The sequence below is a fragment of the Oncorhynchus gorbuscha genome, linkage group LG23, assembly GCF_021184085.1.
Source record: "Oncorhynchus gorbuscha isolate QuinsamMale2020 ecotype Even-year linkage group LG23, OgorEven_v1.0, whole genome shotgun sequence".
Classification (NCBI taxonomy): Eukaryota; Metazoa; Chordata; class Actinopteri; order Salmoniformes; family Salmonidae; genus Oncorhynchus; species Oncorhynchus gorbuscha.
In genome coordinates, this window is record NC_060195.1 from 48,168,601 (window position 1) to 48,188,026 (window position 19,426).

At 43.5% G+C, this 19,426-nt stretch overlaps 1 protein-coding gene across 1 annotated transcript in view; it reads right to left on the bottom strand.

Annotated features, from left to right (window-relative positions):
• Positions 1-10,527: 10,527 nt before the first annotated feature.
• The window catches only part of LOC124011239 (transmembrane anterior posterior transformation protein 1 homolog), a 37,548-nt gene continuing 28,649 nt past the window's right edge, over positions 10,528-19,426 (bottom strand). Inside the window, exons 6-14 of the mRNA XM_046324397.1 lie at positions 19,123-19,220; positions 18,880-18,949; positions 18,206-18,286; positions 17,193-17,302; positions 16,172-16,231; positions 15,970-16,038; positions 15,616-15,692; positions 14,308-14,474; positions 10,528-11,674 (exon numbers count right to left, since the gene is read on the bottom strand). Coding sequence (XP_046180353.1) covers positions 11,334-11,674; positions 14,308-14,474; positions 15,616-15,692; positions 15,970-16,038; positions 16,172-16,231; positions 17,193-17,302; positions 18,206-18,286; positions 18,880-18,949; positions 19,123-19,220 — 1,073 coding nt within the window. The 3' untranslated portion in view covers positions 10,528-11,333. The remainder of the gene's footprint in view (positions 11,675-14,307; positions 14,475-15,615; positions 15,693-15,969; positions 16,039-16,171; positions 16,232-17,192; positions 17,303-18,205; positions 18,287-18,879; positions 18,950-19,122; positions 19,221-19,426) is intronic.

The following is a 19,426-nucleotide window of genomic DNA, read 5'->3' on the forward strand; positions in this document are numbered from 1 at the left end:
CTCAGGTCTTTTGCAGGCTCCATCAGGTTTTCTTCCAGAATGGTCCTGTATTTGGCTCCATCCACCTTCCCATCAATTTTAACCAGCTTCCCTGTCCCTGCTGAAGAAAAGCAGGCCCAAACCATGATGCTGCCACCACCATGTTTGACAGTGGGGATAGTGTGTTCAGGGTGATGAGCTGTGTTGCTTTTACGCCAAACATAACGTTTTGCATTGTTGCCAAAAAGTTCAATTTTGGTTTCATCTGACCAGAGCACCTTCTTCCACATGTTTGGTGTGTCTCCCAGGCGGCTTGTGGCAAACTTTAAATGACACTTTTTATGGATATCTTTAAGAAATGGCTTTCTTCTTGCCACTCTTCCATAAAGGCCAGATTTGAGCAATATACGACTGATTGTTGTCCTATGGACAGAGTCTCCCACCTCAGCTGTAGATCTCTGCAGTTCATCCAGAGTGATCATGGGCCTCTTGGCTGCATCTCTAATCAGTCTTCTCCTTGTATGAGCTGAAAGTTTAGAGGGACGGCCAAGTCTTGGTAGATTTGCAGTGGTCTGATACTCCTTCCATTTAAATATTATCGCTTGCACAGTGCTCCTTAGGATGTTTAAAGCTTGGGAAATCTTTTTGTATCCAAATCCGGCTTTAAACTTCTTCACAACAGTATCTCGGACCTGCCTGGGGTGTTCCTTGTTCTTCATGATGCTCTCTGCGCTTTTAACGGACCTCTGAGACTATCACAGTGCAGGTGCATTTATACGGAGACTTGATTACACACAGGTGGATTGTATTTATCATAATTAGTCATTTAGGTCAACATTGGATCATTCAGAGATCCTCACTGAACTTCTGGAGAGAGTTTGCTGCACTGAAAGTAAAGGGGCTGAATACTTTTGCACGCCCAATTTTTCAGTTTTTGATTTGTTAAAAAAGTTTGAAATATCCAATAAATGTCGTTCCACTTCATGATTGTGTCCCTCTTCTTGTTGATTCTTCACAAAAAATACAGTTTTATATCTTTATGTTTGAAGCCTGAAATGTGGCAAAAGGTCGCAAAGTTCAAGGGGGCCGAATACTTTCGCAAGGCACTGTACACAGGCAGTTAGGAAAGCAAAGGCTAGCTTTTTCAAAGAGAAATTTGCATCCTGTAGCACAAACTCCAAAATGTTCTGGGACACTGTAAAGTTCATGGAGAATAAGAGCACCTCCTCCCAGCTGCCCACTGCACTGAGGCTAGGAAACACTGTCACCACTGTTAAATCAACTATAATTGAGAATTTCAACACACATTTTTCTATGGCTGGCCATGTTTTCCACCTGGCTACCCCTACCCCGGTCAACAGCCCTGCGCCCCCCACAGCAACTTTCCCAAGCCTCCCCCATTTCTCCTTCACCCAAATCCAGATAGCTGATGTTCTGAAAGAACTGCAAAATCTGGACTCTTACAAATCAGCCGGTCTAGACAATCTGGACCCTCTCTTTCTAAAATTATCCGCCAAAATTGTTTAAACCGCTACTACCTGCCTGTTCAACCTTTCTTTTGTATCGTCTGAGATTTCAAAGATTGGAAAGCTGCCACGGTCATCCCCCTCTTCAAAGGGGGAGACACTTTAAACCCAAACTGCTACAGACCTATATCTATCCTACCCTGCCTTCTAAGGTCTTCTAAAGCCAAGTTAACCAACAGATCACCGAACATTTCGAATTCCACCGTACCTTCTCCACTATGCAATCTGGTTTTTGAGCTGGTCATGGGTGCACCTCAGCCAAGCTCAAGGTCCTAAACAATATCATAACCGCCATCGATAATAAGACAGCTGTGCAGCTGTATTCATCGACCCTTCAACTCTGTCAATCACCACATTCTTATCGGTAGACTCAACAGCCTTGGTTTCTCAAATGACTGCCTCGCCTGGTTCACCAACTACTTCTCAGACAGAGTTCAGTGTGTCAAATCGGAGGGCCTGTTGTCCGGGCCTCTGGCTGTCTCTATAGGGGTGCTGCAGGGTTCAATCCTCGGGCCAACTCTCTTCTCTGTATACATCAAGGATGTCATTCTTGCTGCTGGTGATTCTCTGATCCACGTCTCGGCAGACAACACCATTCTGTATACTTCTGGCCCTTCATACTGTGTTAACTAACCTCCAGACGAGCTTCAATGCCATACAACTCTCCTTCCGTGGCCGCCAACTGCTCCTAAATGCAAGTAAAACTAAATGCATGCTCTTCAACCGATCGCTGCCCACATCCGCCCTCCTGTCCAGCATCACTACTCTGAACGGTTCTGACTTAGAATATGTGGACAACTACAAATACCTAGGTATCTAGTTAGACTGTAAACTCTCCTTCCAGACTCACATTAAGCATCTCCAATCCAAAATTAAATCTCGAATTGGCTTCCTATTTCGTAACAAAGCATCCTTCACTCGTGCTGCCAAACATACCCTCGTAAAACTGACTATCCAATCTATTCTCAACATCGGCAATGTCATTTACAAAATAGCCCACAACACTCTACTCAGAAAATTGGATGCAGTTTCACAGTGCCATCCATTACGTTACCAAAGCCCCATATACTACCCACCACTGCGACCTGTATGCTCTCGTTGGCTGGCCCTCGCTTCATATTCATCGCCAAACCCACTGGCTCCAGGTCATCTATAAGTCTTTGCTAGGTAAAGCCCCGCCTTATCTCAGCTCACTGGTCACCATAGCAGCGCCCACCCATAGCACGCGCTCCAGCAGGTATATTTCACTGGTCACCCCCAAAGCCAGTTCCTTGTTTGGCCACCTTTCCTTCCAGTTCTCTGCTGCCAAATACTGGAACAAACTGCAAATATCACTGAAGCTGGAGACTCATGTCTCCCTCACTAGCTTGAAGCACCAGCTGTCAGAACAGCTCATAGATCACTGCACCTGTACATAGCTTATCTGTAAATAGCCCATCCAACTACCTCATCCCCATACTATTTATTTAATTTATTTTGCTCCTTTGCACCTCAGTATCTCTAATATATAATAATAATAATAATAATAATAATAATAATATATGCCATTTAGCGGACGCTTTTATCCAAAGCGACTTACAGTCATGTGTGCATACATTCTACGTATGGGTGGTCCCGGGAATCGAACCCACTACCCTGGCGTTACAAGCGCCATGCTCTACCAACTGAGCTACCTGCACACTCATCTTCTTCACATCTCTCCCTCCAGTGTATACTTGTTATATTTGCAATTTATTTGCCACTATGGCCTATTTATTGCCTTACCTCCCTTATCCTACCTCAACTGAGGAACTAAATTTTACTTTGCGTAATACCCTAGATGCAATTGCACCCCTAAAAACAAAAATCGTTCTTAAGAAATTAGCTCCCTGGTATACAGAAAATACCCGAGCCCTGAAGCAAGCTTCCAGAAAATTGGAACGAAATGACGCCCCACCATACTGGAAGGCTTCCAACTAGCTTGGAAATACAATACCACGCAAGAGCCCTCACTGCTGCTCGATCATCCTATTTTTCTAACTTATTAAGAACAATCCAAAATGTATTTTTGATACTGTCAAAAAGCTAACTAAAAAGCAGCATTCCCCAACAGAGGATGGCTTTCACTTCAGCAGTGATAAATTCATGAACCTCTGACGAAAAGATCTTGATCATTAGAGAGCAAATTTGATTCTGCATATTTCTCCAAAGCTCAGTTGTACTGAGTCTGCACAACATTGCCAGGACCTAGGATCCAGGGAGACACTCAAGTTTTTTAATCCTATATCTCTTGACACATTGATGAAAATAGTCATGGCCTCTAAACCTTCAAGCTGCATACCGGACCCTATTCCAACTAAACTACTGAAAGTGCTGCTTCCTGTGCTTGGCCCTCCTATGTTGAACACAATAAACAGCTCCCTGTACCAAACTCACTAAAAGTGGCAGTAATGAAGCATTTCTTTCAAAAAGCCAAATCTTGACCCAGAAATATAAAAATCTATCAGCCTTTATCGAATCTCCCCTTCCTCTGAAAACATTTTGAAAAAGCTGTAGCACAGTGTTAATTAAGGGATTTTCTTTTATCAATGATGACAAATTATGTATACATTTCAATCAGGAATGACTAATCAGAATACTATTATGTTACTGTATATGTACTAATCCGAATGCTATTATGTTGCTGTATATGTATGAGTTTTCTTTCTTGATCCCAGTGCTGAATATAACGTGTGTATATGTGGTCAAGAGTTAGGACAATGACTGTCTGTTCCTTGGTAGAAATGAATGAACGATATCTTCAGACTGGCTAGAATGCTTATCTACACGAGAAGACCTTGGCTCATAAATTATATTAAATTGGTAGGGAGACGGAAGTGGGAATGCTTGAGATACTGCCTTTGTACCAGGGTGGGAGAAGAGACGGGTTGGTACTGGAACTAATGATGTCCTTTTCAGTTTATAACCTGTGGTAACCTGTATCATGTTCAGTACTCTTGTGAATAAACTCTGCTGATTGACTTTAAGACTAGGCTCTGTCCATTATTATAGAATAAGGGTCTTACAAATACTTATGAATTGACAGAGTGTTTCATTTCAATTGGGTATTAAAACATAGAGTAATTTAATTCCTTTAATAATTGGTCCTTCGAACCAGGATCTAAAATACCCGTCTCTGCCATCTGGAGATCGTACGCCAGACAAATCGTGTACGAGCGGGTCTGGTCCCGTCATTTAAGACCTGGCCTCTGAATTGAGGTTAAAAAACAGGCCCTCACTGCCTTTCTGAAGACAAACAATGTATAATACATGCTCCATTCTGGTTTTAGACACCACCATAGCACTAAGACTGCACTTGTGAAGGTGGTCAATAATGGCATCAGACCAAGGCTCTGCATATGTCCTCGTGCCCCTAGACATTAGTGCTGCTATTGACATCATCAATCACCACATTCTTTTGGAGAGATTGTCTTCACGGACAAGTTATGGCCTGGGTTAGATCTTATCTGTCGGAAACATCAGTTTGTCTCTGTGGTCTTTGTGGTAAGTTTCAGTGTACCTCAATGTTCCGTTTTAGGACCACTATTGTTTTCACTATATATTTTACCTCTTAGTGATGTCATTCGGAAACATAATGTTAACTTTCACTGCTATGCAGACGACACACAGCTGTACATTTCGATGAAACACGGTGAAGCCCCAAAATTACCCTCCCTGGAAGCATGTGTTTCAGACATACGGAAGTGGATGGCGGCACATTTTCTACTTTTAAACTCGGACAAAACAGAGATGCTAGTTCTAGGTCCCAAGAAACAAAGATATCTTCTGTTGGATCTGACAATTAATCTTCATGGTTGTACAGTCGTCCCAAACAAATCTGTGAAAGACCTCGGCGTTACTATGGACCCTGATCTCTCTTTTGACGAACATATCAAGAATACTTCAAGGACAGCTTTTTTCCATCATCGTAACATTGTAAAAATAAGAAACTTTTTGTCCAATAATGATGCAGAAAAATGAATCCATGCTTTGTCACTTCTAGATTAAAGCACTAAATAAACTTCAGTTATTGCTAAACACGGCTGCCAGAATCTTCACTAGAACCAAACAATTTGATCATATTACTCCAGTGCTAGCCTCTCTACATTGACTTCCTGTTAATACTAGGGCTGATTTCAAGGTTTTACTGCAAAGCATTACATGGGCATACTCCTACCTATCTCTCCCATTTGGCCCTGCTGTACATACCTACACGTACGCTACGGTCACAAGACGCAGGCCTCCTTATTGTCCCTAGAATTTCTAAGCAAACAGCTGGAGGCAGGGCTTTCTCATCTCTTCAGTAGGTCAGTAGGGTGTAGTCTGGCCCAGAGGGGTGAAGGTGAATGGAAAGGCACTGGAGCAACGAACCGCCCTTGCTGTCTCTGCCTGGCCGGTTCCCTTTTCTTCACTGGGATTCCCTTTTACGGGGGCTGAGTCACTGGCTTACCGGTGCGTCAATTGAGTGGGTTGAGTCACTGACGTGATCTTTCTGTCTGGGTTGGCGCCCCCCTCGGGCTCGTGCAGTGGGGGAGATCTTTGTGGGCTCTACTCAGCCTTGTCTCAGGGTAGTAAGCTGGTGGTTTGAAGATATACCTCTAGTGGAGTGGAGGCTGTGCTTTGGCAAAGTGGGCGGGGTTATGTCCTGCCTGGTTGGCCCTGTCCGAGGGTATCGTCGGGCCCCCCGACACAATTCCAATGGGAAGCAGTCCTCATCAGGTTAGGGAAGGAGGATACACTGGAAGATTATTATTGAAAAGATGGAACATGAATATAGGCAGAGGTGTCATGCCCATAGGGGGAACAGGGACAGGTGACCCCTGAGATTTCTCCTGTTCACATACAAAGTAGTGAAGTCATCAAAACGACAAAATAACACATATGGAATCATGTAGTAATCAAACAACTGTAAAACAAACCAAAATATATTTTAGATTTTAGATTCTTCAAAGTAGCCGCCCTTTGCACACAAGTTTGCACACTCTTCACTATTATTCTACAGTTAAGAAAACATTCAATATAAAGAAAAACCCTTGAATGACTAGGTGTGTCCAAACTTTTGACTGGTACTATATATATTAAATATTTTTGTTTTTCTGTAATACTACTAGCCACCTAGCAATTTGAAGTTGCCCAAACTCCCAACCTCATAACTAACTACCAAGTAGCCATTTCAGGCTACCAATCAAGTTAGAGTGGTTAGCTTGTTTTACCATCTAAGATGGCATGCCTGCTGGCAAGGTTGGTAGACATGAGGAAAGTAAGCAATTACTAAATTTACTGAATAAGACTCACATTCCTTTCAATTTTTTACCCATATTTTTTTGCAGAGATGCAGCTTTAGCGTTTTAAAAATGCAGCGTCTTAAAAAAACTACCAGTCAGATACAGACAACTCAAGAGGTACGCTTAGATATGCAGAAAAGTAAAAATATCTATATATACATTTTTACATAGATTAATCATAACGATTATGGCTCTAGATTGCAGCAAAAAAAAGCTGTTTCAGGTATATGAAAAATGATCCAATTTACGGATAGGGGGCCGATCCCCCCTCAGGATCACCCTCCAGCCATTCTCACGTTACATACTTTGTGCCCCCTCCGATTTTTGGGGTGCGTGATTTTCCTGAATATAGGCCTATAATTTGTTTTGAGATGTACAGTAGCCTGCCATACTGCTGTGGCACACTAAAATGGGCTCTCTCTCGTTCCTTTAGTCAGTTACCCTTCTCAGAACAGTTTATTGCACCAATAAAATGACTATATTAAGATAAAAATGATTAGAGTATGCTTTTTTGACTGTGCAGCCTACTAAGGTGTCAACTTTCAGATAAACAGATGCCAAACTGTCTTGAACCCCCCCCAACACAGGTGTTCAATGTCCTCCCGGACTCTGACCCTGCCCCCCACCTCCAGAGGGTAGACACAAAATACTTTGGGACCACAACCTCTGCTGACCTCGAAGCACCCAGCATTGCCACGCACAATACGGTCCTTGTTGATTTCCAAGAATGTGGCGGGTCAGGGCCCCTTTGGACAGGTTTCATGTGGGAAGGCCTTTCATCAGGGCTACAGAACGCCTTCCTTCAGCGCATTCACAACACATTAGATCCGCACTGAGGGAGGCAAACCAGATCAGGTGAATGGAAAAACCCTTTGAATAGGGATATGAGTTCTATTTTAAATGTGGTCCCAGAGTAGCCAAACACAAGGGGTCAATGTTGAGCAACTACAGTCACAATGTTTTCACTTCACATCAGGTAAATGTGGGGATTTTGTCAGCGCTTTCCTTTCCTTTGCTGCATTATGATCTGTCGATGGAAAAAAAGGAAATGCACAAAATGCCATGCTTATTAAATGGGATTATGTACAGTAGCTGGATTCCTCCTAGGTGTTTGAGGGAGACCCTGCCAGAAGACTCCCATTGGGATGAGAAACAGTTCAGCCTTTGATCAGATATATGTACGTTCATCCTTTCAAGTTGTTTTAGACAACATTTCCATGCATCCTCATTCACTACGACTTAGCCTGTTTCCTCACAATTATGCCTCATAAAGATGTCAACACATAGTTCTACATTCAATCAAAAACCACAAGGTGTGCTAGAGGTCTTCACGGTTCCACCCGACCCGGAATACACCCAATATTTTCCCTCGGGTCCTGCATAGCCTATCGCCTATTTATTTTACGCTAATAAGGTGAATTTATTGACTTATAGAAGACATAGCCAACATACAAAGACCTATTAGTTAACCAGCAGAGCAACTTGGCTGATAAAACACATTTTTTGTCACTCGGGTCTGGTCTAGATCCTGACCCACTAGGTTATGGGTCAGGTCTAGTTGTCGTTGCATCCATTTGAGTTTGGGTCTGATTGTCCTCGGTTCTGGATCAAACTTTTTGGACACAAAAATACTGTGTGTGCGTGTATGAACAAAAACGTAAGGAACATGTTACGTTAATTTACATATACTGAACAAAAATATAAACACAACATGTAAAGTGTTGGTCCCATGTTTCATAAGCTGAAATAAAAGATCCAAGAAATGTACCATTTGCACAAAAATCTTATTTCTCTCAAATGTTTTGTACAAATTTGTTTACATCCCTGTTAGTGAGCATTTCTCCTTTGTCAAGATAATTCATCAACCTGACAGGTGTGGCATGTGAAGAAACTGATTAAACAGCATAATCATTACTCAGGTGCACCTTGTGCTGTGGACAATAAAAGGCCAATCTAAAATGTGCAGTTTTGTCACAACACAATGCCACAGATGTTTCACGTTTTGAGGGAGCGTGCAATTGGCATACTGACTGCAGGAATGTCCACCGGAGCTGTTGGCAGAGAATTACATGTTCATTTCTCTACCATAATATGCCTCCTATGCTGTGTTACAGAATTTGGCAGTATTCTAACTGGCCTCACAACTGCAGATCACGTGTAACCACAACAGCCCATGACCTCCACATCCAGCTTCTTCACCATCCAGCTTGTCCGTAATGAAGCACTTTTGTGGGGAAAACTAATTCTGATTGGCTGGGCCTGGCTCCCATGTGACCCATCCATGGCTGCGCCCCTGCCAAGTCATGTCAAATCCATAGATTAGGGCCTAATGAATTTATTTAAACGGACTGAATTCCTTATAACTGTAACTTGTTGAAATTGTTATGTTTATATTTTTGTTCAGTATATATGGTTAGGGTAGGAGTTATGTGAACGCTAGTTGTTAAAACACAACCCGAGAGTGAGCCTGTACATTTAATGCTTCGTGTCACTAGACAGGCTCCAGCCAGACTACTTCTACCAGGGAACGGCTTCTTGGAAGCCTGAGAGAGGAGAGAGAGCTAGGGCCGGCTCAGCCTGCGAGGTAAGACGCTTAGCCCTCTAAGACGTGCTTGGCTGGGGGTGGATTTACAAAACCTGAGTCATCGCCCCGTCTGTAGAAGGTGAGGTCACCCATGGTGCGAGTGTGACCGTCAGATTACCTCAACTGAAAAATAACATCTACTCTACAAAGGGTCTCCCCATGTTCATTCATCAATGGAAAAATCATCATTCCAATGGTGAGGGCGGGGGAAGGGGTGGGCGGGCTGGTGACAGAAGGGGATGGAGGTGCAGGGGGAGTGGAGGGGCTTCGCTCGGACCAGGGAGCACCTGAGGAGACAATTGGCCGAGAGATTCCCCTCTCACTCAGTTCTTGTTGGATATTGCCACCACAATTGCAAAATAACTTTCATTTATTTATCATCATTATCATCATCCCAAAGAGGGCCATTTCATATCACGGTGAAGTTATGAACCAAACAGATGAGATTAAAGTGGACAGTTTTCCATCATTGCTTGCATAAGAACACTACAAAAAGTGACCCTTGGAGAGAGTTCAGTGGAAGTTCCATGCGCAAAAATACTATAAAATATTACAACTGGCAGCTCCAAAAATAGATCCTTATTACAATAGTAATTAAAACATTGCATGAGCGTCAAATGAAGAGAAATAGCTCCAAACCCTGTCATCTGTAGCATATTTAATTAAGACAATACGGTAACGTTTCATCAGCGCAAACTAGGGATTCTTGCCATCATAAAATGCTAGTATGAACTTTTCCCCAAAGGCAATATGTATTATGAGTAATACGTGCGGGAATGGCAAACAAATAACCATCAAATATTATTTTTAAGTCAAATTGAATGAGATTAAAATATCTGTAAAAGAAAGATGTCTAAAAAAAAAATCTCACTTCTGTGGAGATGTTCTTTACACGACCAAATGGAGCTCATACCAGTAGTGATTTTTATCCTGCAAAATTCCAATAAACTGGGTAAAGCTTTTTGATGAGCAAATAGCTAATCAGTCGTTTTTGTCCAATATGTCCAAATAAAACGGTAGAACATTGACAGATAACTTTGTTCCTCTTTTGCTGTGTATCTGAGAAGGGCACCAATGTCTCATGGTCCATGTTCGCACACACACACACACACACACACACACACACACACACACACACACACACACACACACACACACACACACACACACACACACACACACACACACACACACACACACACACACACACACACACACACACACACACACACACACACACACACACACACACACACAGTGTATCTAGCATCCTGGATGACTGGAATGGGGTGCTGTACTGAAGCCATCGTGCAGCCATCTTGGTACTCCTCCTCCATTGTAAAATAGATTTTAGAAGCTATAGAAATGTATTAATGTCTTCATTCGTTTTTTTTACACATTTATTCTATTAGACATCTTAATGCATACTTGTATTTATATTATACTATTAAAACATTTATTTTTACTACTAAATGTAATTGTCCCCACTATAACAACAAAACACTTATATAAATGTTATTTTGTCCTTGAAACATTGAATTGTAATACTGGGGAGTGCGAATATGGCCGACCGGTGGCTTCAAAGCTTCTCAATGGCCAATATAAAGCAATCCAGGGTTTATATACATCATTGGTACAGACAACTAGGTTGTCATGAAAACAACAATTCCTCTGGCAGTCTTCGGTTGCTCAACCAACTGTAGTTCTCTTTGTCGAGCCCCAAACCCAGCAGACGAAAAACAGCAAGTCAACTTAAATTAAACAGCATGTCCCAGAGTCCACAATAACTTACTGTATGTCTAACTTAATAAATATACACTGCTTCCACTGGATTTCGCTAAGAGAGCAGAAGTGCTGAGGTGCGTCTTGCTCACCGCCTCTCCTGAGAGGCTATCGGGGGAAGGGGGGGGGGTCAAAGGTCAATGGAAGGGCTCAGAGGGGTCAATCAATGCGGTTTCCGCATATCGTGAAGCGGTCTACGTCCAGCAGGTCCTTTTTAGGGGTCCTGTGCTTGAGCTCTGTGCCCTCTGTCCCATCCCCCTCCTTCTGCTCGGGAGTGGCAGGGGGCGAGGGGGTGAGGGTGTCAGGGTCCGGTTCTGGGCTGGTGGAGGGTCTGGTTGGGGTGGTGGTGGGGGAAGTGGTGGGAGTGGCCACAGTCTCTGCCTGTGGGGTGGGGATGACGGTGGGAGTAGGCTGGGTGGTGACAGAGGAGGAGGGGGGGATGGAGGTGCAGGAAGGAGTGGATGGAGACCGCTCAGACCACGGATCCCCTGACAGATCACCTGATGAGGCAAATGAGACAGAGAGAGAGGTAGATTTAACACAAACAAACAATACTTGGTAATTTGAGAAAAGTTAGCAACACTAACGGTAAGTAACACTCACACATAGATAGTAAGCAATGAATCATGCTTTTTATAGTGGAGATCAAGTTTATAACTTCCCTGCCTGGGCTGATGAGACAGTGGATTGCGCAGTGAGATAGAACATAGTAAATAGATTTAGCCGGTGGTAACTTGTGGAATAGACACCAGCTGGAATGCGCTTTTAACCAAATCAGCATTCAGGATTAGACCCACCCGTTGTATAAATTCAAATAAAGTTGAGTGAAGTAGAAGAGGCATATCAGCACATGGGTTACTACTCTATGGAGAAAGCCATTTGCCTAAGGCGCCGACATGCTTCACTTGCATATAAAAGAGTGTGTTGCAAATTAGACTTCACCAGGCGAGCAGCAAATCGTGTGTGTATTCCCCAGAATGCATGAAATAAATGTGTGTTCCTCTAAAGGCAACAACACATGAGCATGGGATACAGCAGGCCTACTTTAGAAAATGCATTGTGGTACTGAACCAGTGGTATAACCATGTAATTAGGAATTGGGGACTGGGGAAGGGTACCAAAAAATGTCTGCAGCATTGAAGGTCCCCAAGAACACAGTGGCATCCATCATTCTTAAATGGAAGAAGCTTTCCAGAAGGACAACCATCTCTGCAGCACTCCACCAATCATGCCTTTATAGTAGAGCAGCCAGACAGAAGCCACTACTCAGTAAAACGCACAAGACAGCACGCATGGAGTTTGCCAAAAGGCACCTAAAGACTCTCAGACCATGAGAAACAAGATTCTCTGGTCTGATGAAACCAGGATTCAACTCTTTGGCCTGAATGCCAAGCGTCACGTCTGGAGAAAACCTTGCACCATCCCTGACGCATGGTTGTGGCAGCATCCTGCTGTGGGGGTGTTTTTCAGCGGCAGGGACTGGAAGACTAGTTAGGATCGAGGCAAAGATGAACGGAGCAAAGTACAGAGAGATCCTTGATGAAAACCTGCTTCAGAACACTCAGACAGGGGCAAAGGTTCACCTTCCAACAGGACAAGTCTCTGAATGTCCTTGAGCGGCCCAGCCAGAGCCCGGACTTGAACCCGATCAAACATCTCTGGAGAGCTGTAGCAACGCTCCCCATCCAACCTGACAAGAGCTCGAGAGGATCTGCAGAGAAGAATGGGAGAAACTCCCCAAATACACGTGTGCCAAGCTTGTACCGTCATCCCCTAGAAGACTCAAGGATGTAATCGCTGCCAAACGCGATTCAACAAAGTACTGAGTAAAAGGTCTGAATACTTTTGTCAATGTGATTTCTGTTTTTTATTTGAAATAAAATCGCAAACATTTCCAAACCTATTTTTGCTTTGTCATTATGGGGTATTGTGTGTGTAGACTGATGATGGGATTAAATATATATATATTTTTTAAATAAAATTTTAGAATAAGGCTGTAACTTTATAAAATGTGGAAAAAGTCAAGGGGTCTGAAAACTTTCCATAGGCACTTTAAACATATGGCACCTCCAATTAGAACCAAATCGTTATGAAGAACGAGGCAATGTAGTCTGTTAATATAGTTAAGGAATCCATTGGAATCAGGGGGCTAAAAGTAACCTATTTCGCCAGGGAGGTATTCAATAGGCACCAAACAGAATGAAACGGACTAAAACAGGGTGTGACTACCTGAACTCGTCCAATAAGAGAAGCTCATATTCATTTTCCAAGGCAAAACGTTTTGCTACGGCGTGCACTAATGAATGCAGCCCAGAAGAGACAGCTGGGTTGGGTCCAGTACAGTTACAGATGGGCTAATTAAGAATAGCAGCGCAAGCATTCCGTGACTTTCTGACCCCACCTGATATGCATTGGCACTGATTATTTTGCCTGAAAACTCTGTAAAAATACAGGAGTGAGAAAAGCTTTGACGTGACGTGGTGTCACTTGTCGCGCTAATGCTCTCAGCGGGATCGTCTGCCATGCTGGAGAAAATAAACTGAAGCTACACACACACACACACACACACACACACACACACACACACACACACACACACACACACACACACACACACACACACACACACACACACACACACACACACACACACACACACACACACACACACACACACACACACACACACACACACAATTTATCTCGGTCATGCGCATCCTAGCAGCAGTTTCAGTTTTGAATTTCAGTGGCAATTTTGATGTGGATGAAGGAGAGGTGCGTGCGCGTGTGGCGATGCGGGGGGTCAATGACCCGAGTGGGAAATACGCATCTGCTTGCTTGAGGCTGGGTTTGACAAGCTGGGATTGCTCAGAAGAATGAGTAATTGAGTGTCTTATTGAGGCTGGGTAGGCTGTATGTGACTGACTGGGTTCTAATCTGGGTCCTCTTCATGCCTTAAGATTGTGTTAGCCCGCTGAGCGAAAGGCTTAGGGAGGTAACACAAGTCTTCATGGTCTCATGCAAGGTTTTTACCTGTTCCCTATTCATTATTATAAATGAGAAGATGTTCCCTCGCCTGGAAAAATTAAGGTAAATTAATATAAATACAATGGTATTGTCTGTCACTGGGTACCTGAGGGGGCAGTACACCTGGATGTCTTGCTGGTTCGACTGGGCGTCTTCCCGGGGACGGCTGTGGGGGGCTTTTCAAACAGCTTGTCCTCCATGTTGGCTCTCTTCACGTACACACACGACTTCCCCAGCAGCACAATACTGTTAAGCACTTTCAGGGTCACCATTCTACACAGGGAAAAGACAAGTAATGATATCCAAGGTGAAAGTGAGAAGAGAAGCAGACTACAGTATAGTCATTTGTCTTCGCCCCCCCCCCCCATTGTGAACAGGTCTAGATTTGATATAGGTATACTATATACTGTATACTATAAGGTATACTGGTATGGCACATATTTAATATATATATATATATATTATTTTAATGGCCAATTCAAAAGTTTCTCGATCTCACCATATCAGGGCTCTACAGTGCGACCATATTACTCGCATGTGACCATATTATTCTCTAAATATTTAGCTGTGCAACCTGGAATTTCTATTTAGCAACACCAGTGGGCCTACAAAAATAAAGGGTTCCAGTTTTAATACCTCAAATGATTTTCATTGTGCTCCTAAATTTCTTAGTGTTTGCCTTTTTACATTTTTTACATTTATTTTTTAACTTAGAAAAGGTCTGTGTAGAGCCCTGCGCATTAGGGAATAGCAACACTACCCACAAAGCAGCCATATACCACACACTATGTATGAAGGGTTATAACGCTCAGTTCATGGATAGAAACAGCTCCAGGAACGTAATAGGGTTTCGGCATATCTAAAGCTTATGATGCATTTGAAATACGATCGAAAGAGACAGCCACATTTAGGTCTGTGGACCAAATGCCCCCCCCCCCCCCCCCCCTCCGAGGCTTTTGGAAGCTGGACTGTGGTCTTTTCACAGATACCAGGGTCTGTTGGGAATACAGCTATTATATAATAATAATAAAAAGGGGGTGGGGGGGGGCACTGGAGATGACAACGTTGTATTCCACCTCAGGCTAATTGCTCAGTGGTTTATACCCACAGGGTGGAAAAAAAGAAGAAGAAAAGATGGAGGGTGAAGAGAAAAAAAAAAGCCCCAACTAAGCCTAAGCAGAGGGCTAACGTGAAGACCCATGCTAAAGTAACTCAATGGGAATAGTCCGGCACGGACATCAGAGGCGCTCCATTTAAATACGCATAGGATAACGCGTGAATGCTATGCTCGCAAACAACGCTAGCCGTTGCGGGACTGACGCATCCGGTTTGTCTATGAAACTCGTGGAAGGGATGCTATGTAATTGAAAATCATCGAACATGACAAAGAATAAGAACTGGATTGGAGTCTTACCCCATGTAAAAGAGGAACACACAGGAGTAGGACAGGGCTCCCTGTACATTCACTGAACTCATCACCACTCGGATTAGCTGTCAATTACAAAATCGAAAAAGCTTCAGCAGAAACACTGTCACACGTTACAGTTAATCAGAAATAAAAATCAAGACAACAAAATGTAGTTATGTCAACTACATTGTCGTGCAACTAATAAACAACGTTATACAAGACGGAACTGTTTAGTTGATTGCATTTTTTATTGATGTCAATCAAAAGCATATAATTAGTGCCCACTTAAAACACACTGCCCATCTACATATCATGGAAGGGGAACCACTGCATTGGACTGGTGTACAAGGTTGATCTTACCAGGACTGCAAGAGGAAGAGGAATGAAGCCCATTCTCCTGGCTACGGAATCGCTGTAGTCTGTGCAGGCCTGCCCATTGACAAAAACAAGCCTCAACCACACATCAACTACAGCAGCGGATAAAGAAGAAAAAACATTGATTGAAACTGTAGGGACAGTGGAGCTGGATGCCTAATCACGGTGTTCGAGAGATGCTACGTACGTTTTTCTGCCGACAGCTGACGAGATCGAAGGCCAGGCTGGCTCTGTATTCACTGTATACCTGGGGATACAAAACAGCCATGTTATCATCACAGAGACGTTCATTATTAGAATGTATCACTACGGTTGTTTGATATGAAGCTTGTAACCATCTGCCATGGCTCTGCAGAAAAACACAGATACGATAAAGACTGGACCACAAGTGAGTATGACCGACTGGATTTGAAGACCGTGTCAGCCGGCTGAGCTAAAGCCTAGGCAGTTTTCAGGTCACGCGAGAGAATGGTTCACCAAACCTGCCGCCATTACACTCCTCCCCCCTATGACCAACCCCTCCTCGCGGAATAAACAGCACCAATGTATCCCGACTGAATTCAAACCCGCATCTCCTAAGACTGTCAGCCCTTCGATCTAATGCCTTCAGGTCTTAGGCAAGGTTTCTCGCCACACAAGAGCTGGGAATGGGTCATGACTGACAGTGGGACAGCTCGTTGTTGTGGCTGAGGATGACGACGTTGCTAGCCCAGTAGCCCTATTGGGGCATAATGTGTTGTGATTTAGAAAGATGGCAGAGGGGAGCGGAGGGACTCGTGGCACGCTACAGAGATTGAGGCACACAGCAGTGTGGGAGGCAACCTAAACAACAGTCCCACGCTGTACATAAAAACAGGGCCAACCATGGTGTAATCCTTCAAACATGAACGAAGCAGACCCTCTCCAGTGAACATACATTTCACAGTCACACACCCAGAGGGAAATGTGTTTTCTTAATCAATTTATTCAGTAGATTAATTGAAATTCTTATTCAAGACTTTCAAAAGTGCAATGTATTCCTAATGGGGATTGTTTTATTTGCGAACTGTGAATTTCAATTAATTCCTTGAAGTGGGTGAATTAAAAATGGGATTGACCTCAAAATACACCGTTCCCTCTTGGTGTGCGACTGTGTGCGAAATGAAAGGTTTTCAGTTCATTTATCGGCAACTCATCGAATCATTAGTCATCATCCGTGTGATCCTTACATCTGCCGTGATCTCGTTGAACTTGGTGATGAAGGCGTGTTTGATGACGTCCACTGCGATCTCGGAGGCGATCACCATGAAGACATCAGGTAACAACACCCAGAGATGATCTGGAGACAAGACAACTGACTTGTGAAGTGAATTTCTAAAATATACACCATTCTTTCTTTACCTCACCGAATGTCTGGACTTTCTTTTTAATTGACTCAAATTGTACATTTAATGATTTCTTGGTTTAATCATATATTGTTTTAGGCTGAGTACAATAAGTTAAACAGTGGTGGATTCGACTCGAACACAAGATAAAATACAATCTTCATATCCATGCGGTGCAAGTCTGCCCAAAATGGTTTTGGATGAGGTCTAGGTTACGCCATAAGGCTCAGACCCGGTCAGAGTACGACATTAGCATCATCACCGTTACTGACATTCCAAATCTGTCAGGCCAGCTGACTGTATTAAGAGAGCTGTCATATAGGATGGATGATGATGAGAGTAAGGCTGCACTATCATCATCACAATGTCTTATCCACTAGGGGTTGAATGGAACAGCTTTAAAAAGGGCACCAAGGATCAGGGTGATTACTTTTTCAATGGCAGCAGTAGCAGCAAACTGTGGGCCTCCTGAGCACAGCGGTCTAAGGCACTGCATCATAGTGCTAGAGGCGTCACTACAGACCCGGGTTCGCTCACGGGCTGTATCACGACCGGCTGTGATCGGGGATTCCCATAGGGGGCGCACAATTAGCCCAGTGTCATCCGCTTTAGGGAAGGGTTTGGTTCATCGCACTCTAGCGACTCCTTGTGGCGGGCTGGGTGCCTGCAGGCTTTAGTCAGGTGAACACTGTTTCCTCCAACACGTCGACCTTCGCCTCCTAAGCCCGTTGGAGAGTTGCAGCGATGAGACAAGATCGATATTGGCGAGAAAAACGGGGGTAAAAAAAACAACTAAATCACCCGTTCCTGTGAACACAATAAAATGGATCCAAGAATTCCCTTTGCATGTTGGTTACCTGGGCTCCATGAGAACTGCTCCATGTTCCTGAGGCAGACGATGAGAAGGAGTACGTAGCTGGTGAACCGTTCCTTGATATCTAAAATGCAAATACATACATATTCGTAGCTAGCTAATACTTAGTTATGTTGGTACATGATTCTATGTAATATCGACAAAAAAGGGCAGTCATTTGTTCCATGTACTTTCAAATCTACATACATCATTTGGCATAAATATCCTATTCGTCGGAAATCTGTGTGGTTTGGAAGTAAGTGTAACTTGCTAAACAGACTGGATCTTCAAAGACACAAGCAAATTGCAAGAGGGGGGAAATAGGAAATGATTAAAGCTTATTTTCAGGTCCTTGCATTCCTGCAGAATGACAGCAACAAAGATGAAAACATGCAGCCCGCAGGCACAAAGAGGAAGAGTTCAGAATGCATTTAAATCTATGGCGCATTTCTTTCGTGTTATCAAAGCTGAATAAACAGCTCCGATTGCCGCTTCAAAAAGGACGAGAGAGAGAGAGAGAGAGAGAGAGAGAGAGAGAGAGAGAAGAAGGCTTAACCCATCGCATAGAAAAATACTGTCTAACATGTAGAGCGTTTTGAATCAGAGAAATGGTGTTAAAAATAAATGTCCATATCACAATTTAAGATGTACAGTGTAATGCCTATGGCAGTAACTTACCACTGTTGGACATCTGAAAGAGGTTGTTCTTCTCAAACTTCTTGAACACACTTCCTTTGATCTCCACAAACTGTACATGCAGGAAATACAGGAAAATATATTTGAGTGTCCTCTACATTTTCCGATTACATGTGTGTGTGTGTGTGTGTGTGTGTGTGTGTGTGTGTGTGTGTGTGTGTGTGTGTGTGTGTGTGTGTGTGTCTGTGTGTGTGTGTGTGTGTCTCTGAGTGTGTGCACACTCACGTTGTTGGACATCATGATGGTGAGCAGAGACTTATTGTGAGAGTTGAAAGCCACGTTGAGCGTTGACGCCTGGACCATGATGAGGATGGCATGCAGGACTGGAGACAGAGGCTCAGGAAAACACTGAACATGGTGGCAACAGCATCCGCTGCAGTAAAGGGCTGGGTGTTTGAGTGAGAGCGTGTGTGGACTCAAATTACTGACACATCATCAAAGAAACAACAACACTAACTAAAAAAAGTGACGCCTGTAAGGTGATGGAAGTTGAGGTGTCACAAATTCCTACAGTAGAGTTCTTCCTGTG